Raw genomic sequence first — 13145 nt, forward strand, 5'->3', positions numbered from 1 at the left:
GGCGGCCACCGTGTGTGGCGGCCGGAAGTCGTGCGGGCCGCGGCCTCCGCTTCCGGCAGCGCGGGTGACGTGACGGTGCCCCTCCCAAGATGGCGGACAACCTGCCCTCCGAGTTTGATGTGGTGGTGATAGGGACCGGTACGCGGCGGCATGGGGCGCGGGCCGGCCTGCGGGTGCTGGGGCTGTAGAGGGTGCGGCCGTGGCGGCTGAGGGCGAGGGAGCGGCGGCGCGGTGCCGGTGTGGGGAGTGAGATGGTGGGGCTGCCGGGGGCACCTGTGTGGGCAGCGCCGTGTTTGTCGGTGCGCTAGCGGGCTACTCGGGGATTGCTGGTTAGGCTTCAGCGTCAGGAGTTGTTTAACATACAGGACATAACTGCCCTTGCTGGGAGGGCAGCGGGCCATCTCTGCGAGGTGCCGGCCCGTTAGGCGCACCGCGGCCCTTGTTCTTAAGGTCTGGTGCTCAGCTGGTGCTTCGCAAAGTCGCTGCCACCCCGAAATGCCCTTGCTGGGCGAGCTGAAAGCTTCCTTCGGTGCACCGAAAGTAGTTCTGGAGCCGATCTCGGTGTTGTGGTGGGATATGTGGTTTGTGCTGGTAATCTCACCTGCATGCTGTAATGTGAGAATTGTGTTCTCTCTTGAAAAGCTTTTTCATAATCCCTGTGCTTGCTTACAGATAACCCCAAACTTCCTCATTTTGGGTGCTTCTCATTAAAGTGTTCAATTCAGTGTACAAGAAGACATAGGACTGTGTGTACTTTAATCGACTCTGAGCTTTCTCAGGCTGCCTGTGCTTTGTGCATCCTATACAAAATCATCCATCTTCTATGGACGATGGACATCTCAAATGTCTCACTGAAACATACTACAACGTTGTAACTACAACCAAAATTTAAAATATTTCCTAAATTACAATTAGAAATTAAGATTTCCCTACTGTGTTCTTTGTTCAGTTGTTTGAGTGGAAGCCTTAGAAATGAACCTGATGTTTTCTTACATGGTCAGGGTTGTGACTGTTCAGAGTAAAAGAGAATAACGGTAAACAATGAACGGCTAAATTACCAAACTGAAAGGGTGAAGTGTTAAGAAGTGTACAACTCCTGTGATTTATGAGGGTAATTAGTCTTTATTACCATGAAAAATACTTCTGTATGCGATAGTATAGAAAATTAAAGGAAACACAGCTTCATAAAATTAATTGTCATGAGTTTTTTACCTAATCTAGCTAAGGAAAGGAAAAGGTGAAAATAATAATGGTACATATTCTCGCTGCTAGGAAAGCAAGTGAAGATCTTCGACACATGTGAATAAGCATACATAGATAAGACTTCATCTTTTCATTATTGCTATGGAGGAGAAAAACATGCTGTCAGAATTTTCCTCTGGAGGTTCTATAATCTTTGTTAAAAATCTGATGTAATCCAGTTTGCTCTGGCAGCTCTTATGTTGAGGGGCCTCAGAGGACCATGTTGCAGGCACAGTAAACCTCAGGCTGCAGTTGTGTTCTGTCCTTCCTGTCCCTGTCATGCCTGCTGTATGATCCAAGGCTATCTGTGTAACAGTGGTTGGTGGTAGCAGGTCACAGATAGGAAGGCCTGTGCTCTCCCAGCCATCTTAGGAGCGCTTACCTGAAGCAAAGCACTTCTAGCTCAGCAGTCTGTGGCAGTGAGGATTGGTCTAGGAGTGCACACCCACCATTACCATCCCTGCTTTGGGAACAGGTTTTAATAGTAGAGCTTTCATATTGGGAGAGAAAATGCCATGAGGTGAATTCTTTCATGGAAATATTGCTGTAGATAGTGTTGGTATGGATTTGTATGAGAAGGTGCCTTTTTGAGATAGTTGCCTGCCTAAAGGCAGGCACTTCACTGTGGCCTTCCAGTATTTGAAGGAAGCATATAAACAGGAGGGGCAATGGCTGTTTACAAGGGTGGATAGTGATAGGACAAGGGGGAATGGTTTTAAGCTAAGACTGGGAGGTTTAGGTTAGATATTAGGAGGAAGTTTTTCACACAGAGGGCGGTGACGCACCGGAACAAGTTGCCCAAGGAGGCTGTGGATGCCCCATCCCTGGAGGCATTCAAGGCCAGGCTGGATGTGGCTCTGGGCAGCCTGGTCTGGGAGTTGGTGACCCTGCACATAGCAGGGGGGTTGAAACTGAGTGATCATTGTGGTCCTTTTCAACCCAGGCCATTCTGTGATTCTATGATTCTACAGAGAGTACTGTTAGGTTCTAGTTTGAAGATGTTCAGAGCTCCTGCCTTTCCTGAATTATAGACCTTGCTTTGCATTTCTTCTGTTAAAGACATATGCAAATAATGACTAATGGTGCCAATTGTCTATTTTTAAACTGTATTAAATACTGGTACTAAACCAGCAGTGTGAAAGATTATTCAAAGCAGGATTTTTATTTTCCAGGAAATGACTGCTGAAGGAATTTCTTAGAGTCTTTAACTCTTCTTCTGATGCTATAACCAGTGCTAAGTGTACAAATGGATATCCGATTGTCATAATATCTGAAATGTTGGTGTTAATGTTTTTAACTGCTTAGTAGTAATTGTACTCTTTTCTGGATGCCTGGCCTTCCCCAAGTTTTATAATTTCTGCATCTGTTAATCTTAGTAATTAGATTGAGTGGGATTTGAATTTGTTTTTATTTCTGGTTCATTGAACTATTTCCCTGGAGTAAGCTTATTGGAGATGGAATCTCATGCTAAATTTTTGTCATCTGTGATGCGTTTAATAACTAGGCTCAATTTCTTTATCAGTATTTCTATGGTAAAAGCAAATTCAGTTATTGATGAGACTACTTCTCTTTAACCCAAATAAAACACATTCCTGCACAGACAATTTTAGAACACTCTGGATACTTAGTGCAAAAACACAAGTCTTTGTGGGTTCAGTAGCAAAAGTTTAGTTACTGTCACTGAACTTATATCCACAGTTCTTAAGAAAAATAGATTACCTAGAACATAATATTTTGAGGTTTTCAGTGACAATACAACACAGAAATTAAAGTTGTTACGGCTTTGTTCTTTTGTTCTATCCCCATTTCTTATTGTAGAATTGAAGTTCATTTTAAGTTTTATTTTAGCTGCTTCTCCCATCAAGACTGTCCCTATTTCCTTTCTTTTTGATTATATTATTATGTTCAGGTTATCCACTAACCAAGTAGGAATGGCTTCATTGGATGATTTTCTGATAAAGCAGTTATTATAGTCGCAGTAGTTCTGGTATTTTGGAAAATTATATTTGCAGATTCTCCTTTGTGTTAAATCCTGTAGCACGTCGTTTTGGATGGCTGATACTGTAAGTGCATGCTTGAAGACACTTCAGGGTGGGCAATAATCATGTTTGTTATTGCTACCCTTTTAAGGGATCAACTTTTAAATTAGTGCAGACATTATAAATGTTTACAAGGGGGGAATGTTATGAGATCTTTAAATATAATAAAAAAATCTATTTGAGGGAGTGACCTGGGTTACAGAGTCAGTGGGAAGGATTTTATTTAGGCAATTAACAAATAGGAAAACTTACAGACAAAACACTCAGCACTGTTGAATTTATGGCATAAATCACTGTAAACATAAAGATTTGCAATATCTGCAAAATACAAACAGCCATAACTTAAATATTTAAATGATGTGTTTAAGGATACAGGGTCTCCCCTACTGTGAATTTCTTCAATTGTTTGAATTATATTCAGTCCTGACTTGAACTAGTTCCTGACAGGAGTCCTGTCTTCTGGTGAGTTATAAAATAAAGGACAGTACTCTTTAAAAGGTGGCTGTATTCACAAGTTTGCCAGTAATTCTAATTTTTTTTTTTTTCTAAATAGGAGTTATTCTTTATAAAAGCAGTCACAGTAAATTTTCTAGTTCTATGCAATTTTCTTTCCATTCTGGTTTTCAGTGGCTATAAATAACACATGAAATGACTTTCAAGGTAGAAAGCAGGAATCCGTTTTGAAATATTCTATAAAATAAAGAGTGATTTATGGTTTCATATGATTTTGGCTGAAAGCACTCGGGCTTTGCCAGGTCATCAAAGTCCTGTCAGGAGAATCTGTTATTTATTGTTCGATATGCTGGGAGTGGTGTAAGTACTTTATGTTTATCTTATGTAAGTATAGTGTTAGGAGAAATCACTTCCAACCACTAAAACAGTTTTTAAAATGCACAGTGAAAAACTAACCTTAATATTATAATGTGAGTGATGAAGTTAATGTTGGAGGTAGATTGTAAAAATAGATTTTTGAAAAGTAATTCCTAATGCAGTTCCTAATTGCAGGTGTAAATTTACCTTTATTTCCTTATTGCTGACTTTTTTAACTTAACTAAAATTGAGTGTTTTTTTTTTCTGGCATGCTTTCAATTCTGAGTGTTCTTGTACAGTAGAGCTGGTGCGACAGCCTTCTTGAAGGCTTGGTATCCCACTGATACCTCAAATGGGATTATTTTACCCAGATACCGTGAGATGTCCCTTGCTGCTCTTATAAGAAAACAAATTGTTTTGTGAAGCCTTTGCTGTCCTCTGCCTGTTAGTGTTTCTCAGATTTTCCAGATTATTTGCTCATCTTACAGAGGTCAACTTGCAATAGTCACATCAGTAAGATTTATTGAGATTAATCTGCCTCTTATGTATCCAAGAAGGTTATACTAGACAGCTGGCAGTGAAAACTAGTGCTATGAACTGGCGACTTGATTCTTCATTATAAGCATGTGTATTTACCTAGTGTTTATCTGCCATTTTTTTTGATTACTTTATTCTGTTGCTGCAACTGTTTCTGATACAGTCGTGGAATCTTGCAGCAGTTTTTAGTGCATCTTGCAAATAGATGAAGAACCAGAGAAATTTGTAGGATTAACCTCCGTTTGTGTCTGCTGGAGTGAGCCGTGCCAAGGTGCTTGTTAGTGTAATTAGAGCAGACTTGTTACGATTTCATTTGCTTGCATTTTTGTCTCAGTATCATTCCAACTGCATGCAAGAATTTCAAGCACGGAAGAGCAAGTATTCAGTCAGTCCTCTTCTTGAACAGATGCAAGTTTAGGAGTTGGTTCATGTCGATTTGTTCATATTTCAGTGAGGCAGTGTCACTGATTCATCAATATTACTGCCTGGATAAGTGCTGAGGTGTTCCTATTAGAACATGTTAGTGATTCAGAGATCACTGATGAATAAAATCCCTAGCTTCGTTCTTATTTTTATAATCTGTCTGCAGATGCAATGTGCCACTTTGCTGAAATTTTACAACGTGTTTCCTAACTTACCTCATATTGCATCTGTTCCATGGAGGTTAGTAAGTGGAGAAAGAAGGCTGTTATCATGAAGAAATGATGACACTAGGTTCTAATCAATTCTCCACTGTGAAGGAAAACTTTTTGTTTTTCCTGGTAAGAAAAATGAGGGACAGGCCTGTTTGTGAAAATATTTCAAGTGTAAGCATTTTATAATGTGAAGGGGCCAGGAAGCATAGAGTGCCTTTATGCATCTTAATAATAGGTGCTGCTATTTCTGTATTGACTAAGCCTGAAATATGAAGGACTTCTGTGTTGGCATATTGAATTGATACGACAAAGAATTGCATGGGCTCCTTATTACTCCACATAAGTCCCTCTTGTGCTGCCAGATGTTTATATATTAAAAAAATTATATATATATATATGTATATATATAAATATATATTATATTAATATATAAAATGTTAAGATATTGATATTTTCAAATATCACTTGATATTTTCAAAATATCTGGATCTTCTTGCTGCTTTGCTGTGATTGAATCATGTATTTACAGTTCAAACTTCTCATTTCATAATTTGCCATTGGAAAGCTAAAAAACTGCTTGGATTTGGATCCTTGTTTTAGAAAGTATCCTTTTTCATTTTAGATACAATAAAATCAAATGTGAGCTGTGTTTGGCAGTCACTAATATATCTAGTTACTTAATAGGAAAATACTGGTTACTATTAATTATACCGTTATATCTCTCAATGAGTCAATAATTTCATTGTTGTATAAACTTAATTTTTTTCTCTGTTCTTTGATGTAAAAGGAAATGTAGATTCTCTTTCAGAGCTTTCCGACTTCTGATAGAAGTTATTGGACCCAAACCTCAACTCAACTTCCCATTCAAAAACATGAAGCGTTGTGAGTTACAGGTCATAACACCAGGACCTTCATCCCTTAAGCTGCCTGTTCTCCAAGAGGGACGAAGGGCAGGAAGTGTTAAAAGCAATCCTTCATGAGGAAGAACATCTTAGAGATACTCAGCTTTATTTACTTGTTAGGCATAAGTGGAACTTCAGAATCAATATTCTAAGTAATTCATTATCAGCTTTCTCCTACAGTCAGTTAAATGTTGCAGCAAATAGTTGCATTAAAACTGAACTGAGAATGAGGAGTAGAGGTGCAGTCCTGTGGCCAGAGTCTAAAAGCATTTCAAAATTTGTGTACAATTCAGCTTAAAGTTGTTGGAAAATCGAAGTTCAGAACAGGAAACTCTTTCAGCAATTAATATGAGCAATTATTTTTCCTTTACTGAATAATCTGGACAGAACTATTTTGTGCAGCCGTGTGAGTATCCTGTAGGAGGTAGTTCAGCCTTATGTGCCATAGATAAATAAATTTCTACCATTTCTGTAAGGAGACCTTCCCAAGGGTAACTTTTTTTTTTCTTTCCTGAGTTGAGCAGGGCAATCTGTATTGCACTGGTGTGTGTACCAGTGCTGCCTCTGCTGGAAAGAGCTTTCGTGAAGTAACCGTCATACAGTCCAGATCTTATGCAGAAGTAACTTGTATTTGACAAAGCTACTTGTTTTCCATGTAGTTTTATTTCTGTTAGGTAATGGAATTCAGAATCTGGTGCCCAAGGCACAATCTTAATTTCTTTGGTTTACCTAAGTTTTGTCACTTAAGGACTAATGATGTCTTGATCCATCATGTTGTTGTAAGAGCCTCTCCAAAAGCTAAAATGCAGGGGCTGTGGCATTCTTGTATTTTCTCATTCTGCTGCTGGTGGGTACTCAGGAGGCCCCCACATCTTAGAAGCAAAGGATTGGTGAAGAAAATTGATGCCAGCTTTCAAAAGCAAGGAAGCTAATTCAGGGAACAATTTCATCCAAGGTTAATGGAAGAACAGACCTCCAACACAGTATCAATTGGATCAAGCTTAAAGCAATCAGTTATGCCCTAGTAGCTATAACTCCAGTCCTGGTCAGCCAGGCAGCGCTTGGTGATGTTTTACAACGCTTTCTCATTGGCTTTTATCAATAAGGAAGGAGAAACAAGTTTCTCAATTGCATTTCTGGAGTGATAGTCTCTGTGCCTAAATGGGGGAAAGAAAATCTTTTCAGAAGCTACAAACAAAACAGTGCTTGAGGATTCTGCTCCGGACAGTTACTAGTGAAGAGAAATGAAGCATATAACATATGTTTGTGTATAAATACCTGTGGAGGTTAGCTAAGTGTGGTGTTGCGTTGTTTTTGTATCATTTGGCTGTGCACGCGAAGGATCTTGGGACTCTCCTAAAGTGCTCGCTGCACTACGTATTTTCTCCGTATCTCTTTCTTTAGAGATAAGTCTGTATATTGTGGCTTACTTTAAAAAACAAACAAACAAAAACTTTGAAGTCTCGGTCGAGGCATTTCATGGATTTTCCCAATTATTGATATAGATTCTCTAAACCTAAGATTTAGGCTACAGGTTTAGAACAGTAGTAAATGCCATTGCTGGCTCATAGAACTCATGAAACTATGGTCTCACGTATCTAAGTCCTGCTAGATTTACTCTATCCTGCTTTTCAATTTCCGTAATTAGTAAAGACCAACTCAACCATTTAAAATGGTTTGATCCTGAAACACTTCTTCCACTTTTTTTAATCTTATCCTTTAATTCAATACATACCATAATTGTCTCATAATAGTAGGCCTGTAAATTATAAATCCCTTTTACTGAATCACCTATTTAAACAGCCAGAGATCCAATAGGCCAAGCCATCTGACTGCATGTGAACATCTAGTGAGTAGAAGTAGAACTTACAGAACAGCCTCGTTTATTAAACATCTAGGTGATGTCGTGTCATTCAAAGGGACACTGCTGATAGATAAAAATATATTTTCTTTGCTACTTTTCCAAGTATAGTGAGAATATACTTATTTTATAGAGCATAACTGTGTGACTTGACAGCAGTTCCACTTTGAAGATGTCCATCTAATAATTACTTGTGAAGTACATCTGTCACTTTTCTGTTTGCACTCAATTCTTGGTCTGCATACAGAACTTCTCTGTGTTCCTGGGCATTGTTTTGCAGCGTAACAATCACTTCCATCTCGGACCAAATCCAATTGTAATTCTGAGATCTGTGCATGCTAGATTCATTTACCAACAGACAGTGTAGAGGAGACAGCATCATGCAAAACACAGCTTGGCTTGCACAGATGTTCAGTACAATCATAGCAGGTTTATACCCTTATATCCTCCAGTGCATCCCTGGGCAGTGTGCGAGGTGATGCAACATCAACCATAAACTTGGAAATTTAAAAACATTGTTTTAATGGGTGGTGACATGGTCATCACTTTGTCAGTCTCTTTGAAGTGAACAAAATGGCACAAAAATAATCTCAGATTGTAAGTCTTTTTATCTGAGGGGATAAGTTACAGCACACCTCTTGGAAATTTGGGTATCGTTATGCTGACGTGCTCAACCTGCTTAGAGACAGCAGGGCACCAGGAGTAGATGTTGGTGATGAGCATTAACTCAGAGGTGGTAGTGTTTGCAAACGGTATGTGCTATGCTACTAATAAGAGAGAGTAAGTATAGTGTTGCATTCAATATGGTGATGTTAATAGGCAAAATATTAATGGACACAGATTAGCATTCATTATTTTAGTAGCATAAGAGTATTAAAAAGTTTAATGACAGGGTAAATTTTGTAATTGCTTGTTGCTAATCGATTTCTAATTTTATTTCAACTTTTAAGGTATCTTAGCACACTAAGATCTAAAAAATGCATGTATTCTTTCAGGTCTGCCTGAATCTATTATTGCAGCAGCATGTGCCAGAAGTGGCCAGAGGGTTCTTCATGTTGATTCGTAAGTTACTTAAATGGTTTATCTTTTTAAGAGTTAAATTAGATAGAACTCTGTCTGTGTCTTGATCACTCTGTCCTTGTATCCTGTGCTCACCTGGCCTTAAGAAATCTTAAATTTCTGTCCTATTTTGGTGTGATTTCCATCAGTAAAGCTTGCGGTTTTTACATGTGATGTTAGTAATTTGTAACATACGTGATATTATATTATGTAACTACATGATGGTAGCTCCTTTTCTCATGGGAATAGTTACAAGTTTAATGCCCTTCCTTATTATGTGCCCCATTCTATGAGGATTTTAAACTGTGCCATTATTACTTGATGACTGATGTTTTACTGCTGTCTCCTTTGTATCAAGTTTCAATGCCTATATAAGTGTTTTTGCTTTTTAGTTGGTTATCGTGATGTCTGGCTGATGAGGGATTCACAGAACACTCTTTGTTTCTGTCTTTTATCAGATACTGAATAAGTTTGAGTGCAGAACATTACTGTTCTTCTTTTACACTTTGAAATAAAAGGATTTGCAGGAGCACTTGGAGTCGTGCATTCATAGCATCCTTTCATTTTACTACTTCTCTTTACTGATTAGCCAAAGATAGCAGTTTTCTCACAAACTTTATAACTTTGCACTATGATGTGTGCTGCTTTTAAGGAAAAAAAAGGTCTCTAAAGCCTAATTTATTTGTACACCTCAGTAAAATTGAGTGTCATGACTCAAGTCTAGAGCTTTGGTTTCTGAGGCACACAAGACAAATTCTTGAGCTTCAGATAACCAAGACAAACCTTTAAAATACCTCTCTCTCCTACCTACGCCTTCAAGGCTCTGAATTTCTCATCTGACTTTTGAGACAATCTTGGTTACTACTGAGCAGCATTTGAGGCTGCTTTATTGACTGTGCTTTTCTGGTTGATAACAAATGGAGTGTATTTCATATGACTTTCATGATAGTCACCAGTACTCTGCCTGATATAGTTCATTGTGCAGGGTATGATTTACATAGATTTCTATTTTTGGCAGCCTTGTCTTAACTGCAGCTGTCTCCTACTCCCTTGCTACTTTTTCAGTCCGGTCAGTAGCATGCTTACACAGTATAATTTCCTGGGCTTGGCTGCTGCAGTTGGGAGAAGGGGTTGTAAGAAGTAAGCAAGGACTACCTAAGTGGCTCTGCTGTTGCTAAATATCATCATAGCCTAAAATGCATATTAAATTTATGAGGTTAAACAAATTTCTACACTTCATCTCAATTGTAGCAAATATTTCTACACATGACCAAATTGGATGATTTGGTAAAACTTGACTTGAAGTGGGGGAAAAAAAATTTATGTATAAATGTAAAATCATAACTCCATTCATAAGCAGTGGAAGTTGAGTTGCAGGCAGCCCATTATTTCTCCTGCTGGTAGAAGTTGAATTTTAGTAGAATGACAGGTGGAGGTTTTGAGGTGGTGATAACAGCAAAACTGCTGTGAGCGTGGATGCTCTGTTAGTTTGCACAGTGTTTTGTTTTTACATCATGCTTGAGGTCTTGCTTTCTACTAAACTTCTTGTAAATTGCAAGTGTACCCGCACCTTGGTTTAGAGTCTTTTTCACATGGACAGTGTATGTGCTTTCAGTTTTCCTTATGCTTTATACCAGGAGCTTAACTAGGACATACTTTTTCCACTTTGTTTATTCTGAACTGTACTGGTTCAAAATTAAACTTCTGCAGTGTCTTTTACCCGCAGCCCTTCCAAGAACCTACCAGATTTTCCTGTGTGTATATGTAATATGAATTCATACTTAAGTTCAAAATTTGTGTGAAATGCAATTTGAGATTGCTTAGTTGACTGTTAACTGTCTATAGTGTCTCTGGCTTCCTGTCTTGGCTGGAGTGAGGAGAGGTAATGCACTTCATCCTAGCAAAAATTATGCACAGATGAAGAACCTTTCAAAAAACTTAGAGAAGCTGGCAATTAGAACTGTGGATTATGGATTTTGTTTATTAATGTTTGGACTTAAATATGCTCAATTAGGTTCACCTCATGCTTTTATTTTTATTATGATAAAAAATGCTTCCTTTTTTTTTTTTATTATTCCTTTTTCCTGTGGAGTTATTTTGCAACTCTTGTGCAGGCTACAAGCTCCTTAGTTCAGTAAAAGGTGTTTTTAAGTGAGGTGGTTTTCACTCCAAAGTAGCTGGCATTTAATTGGTGGTGTGCTTGCTGGGTGATGGTCGAAAATCCTTGGCAAAAAAAAAAAAAAAAAAGTGTACCATGCAACCCTCCATAATTAGGAAAGCATTTCATACCGTGTGCTTTTCTTGTTCAAGCATGATAGTATTCTTGCAGAAGTAACAATAAGAATAAAAAATACGCACAAAAAAACCTGATGTCGTTTGAATTTCAAGTGAAAAGTTGGATCTCTGGCAAACTTTCTAAGACTTCATCTGAATTAGAACATCTAAATTTTACCTTGCGTATGTCTAGTTTAATAGGCTAATTGCCTGTTAAATTTTCAAGTTTTATTTTACTGAGCTTATGGAAAATTGATCAATAAAAATCTGTCTATATTCAGAATATCACTTTAATGATCTGCATTGTTCCTGTCTTGAAGGATCATCCGTTAAAATTGTTTTCAAAGCATAAGCAAATAAGTTGTTGGGTTACTGAAATACTTGTGTTAGATGTACTACTTCAATTAATTTCTGTCTTCTGTTTTCTACAGAGGTCTGAGTTAGGTTAGGTACAAGGTCTAGAAAACATATATGGATGAAGTCTTTGTTTATAATTTGTTTGCATTCATTATCATTTATTGCTTTTAATCTCCAGCCATGTTTGTGTTTATCATAATATACTGGATAGGTGATTATGGTAGATAGTTTTGAAGTGGCTTATTATAAAATACTAAGTTCTAAGTTTGATTTATAAACACTGTCCAAGCATTGCTATCAACAGTAGCTAATCTTATTCAAAATAGTCACTTCACTGCAGCGTTGCCATAAATTCCTGTAGATGGATTTTAAACTAGAGGTAGCTTCTGCCAAGTAGTAATTGAAGGAGCTCTATTTCTCTGTGCCAGCTATCTGTCTCAATAAACGTAAAATCTGTGGTTCTTTTTAGAGAGCTACATTTACTGTAGATATTAATGAGCTGTTGACATGTGAATTTTCAAGGATAGATATTAAATGATTTAGAGAAGTAATTTGCAATTTAAAATGTGGAGATCGGCACCTCGTTTAAACTCAAAGATGTTGAAGGAAGGCAGAGCAAGACTAAAAGTTGATTACTTTAAGTGACTGTACCTCCCACAGTAATTGTTCATATGCATAGGATATTCTCCTGGTGGTTCACTGTGTTTTCTAATTTTGGTCCTTTGCTTATCATCTTCTTTTATGAATAAAATTATGTACTGATTTCTTTACTGAGGATGAGATACTGGAGGTGAGGTATGTTTAGCTACATGTTTTTAATTTGATTTTCAGCATCTATAATATAGTATTTTCAGATTGTAAATGTATTCTGTAGGTCCTTCTTATCTTTGTATGTAGAGATTAATTTGAAGACTGTCAAGATAGAGGATTTTAACTTCAAGATAGAGGATTTTAACTTCAAGATAGAGGATTTTAACTTCAAGATAGAGGATTTTAACTTCAAGATAGAGGATTTTAACTTCAAGATAGAGGATTTTAACTTCAAGATAGAGGATTTTAACTTCAAGATAGAGGATTTTAACTTCAAGATAGAGGATTTTAACTTCAAGATAGAGGATTTTAACTTAACTTCGCTTTTATTCTCAGTTCTCTTTTGCATGTCTCTTTGCTTGTTGTGACCTCGTCTTTCTTATTTTTTGATCTTGATTCTCGTGTGGAGTACTTAAAAGTTCCTGGAATCCAAAATTGTTTTACCCGAGTATTGAAAAGCTCAGATACAGTATCTGTGCAGTTTCTTCAGATTCATACTATATCTGTCATGGTTTTTTTTCATAACTTTTTAAAAATATATAATGTGACACAACCTTTGTTTCCATCTAGTCTTTTTGATCTACTGTGAAGTGACAGAGCTCTGTAAGTACAGCAAACA

The 13145-nt window shown here is 37.6% G+C and overlaps 1 protein-coding gene across 2 annotated transcripts in view; it reads left to right on the plus strand.

Moving 5' to 3' along the window:
- Positions 1-13145, plus strand: part of CHM (CHM Rab escort protein) — a 59333-nt gene that overhangs the window by 512 nt on the left and 45676 nt on the right. Inside the window, exons 1-2 of one of the 2 annotated variants that reach the window (XM_010715241.4) lie at positions 9-138; positions 9022-9088. In XM_010715241.4, the coding sequence (XP_010713543.2) occupies positions 90-138; positions 9022-9088 (116 nt within the window). In that variant the 5' untranslated portion in view covers positions 9-89. Of the gene's footprint in view, positions 1-8; positions 139-9021; positions 9089-13145 lie in introns of those variants that run through there. The other variant, XM_019618176.3, reaches the window with a different exon arrangement.

The sequence above is a fragment of the Meleagris gallopavo genome, chromosome 9 (assembly GCF_905368555.1).
Source record: "Meleagris gallopavo chromosome 9, MGAL_WU_HG_1.1, whole genome shotgun sequence".
NCBI classification, from domain to species: domain Eukaryota; kingdom Metazoa; phylum Chordata; class Aves; order Galliformes; family Phasianidae; genus Meleagris; species Meleagris gallopavo.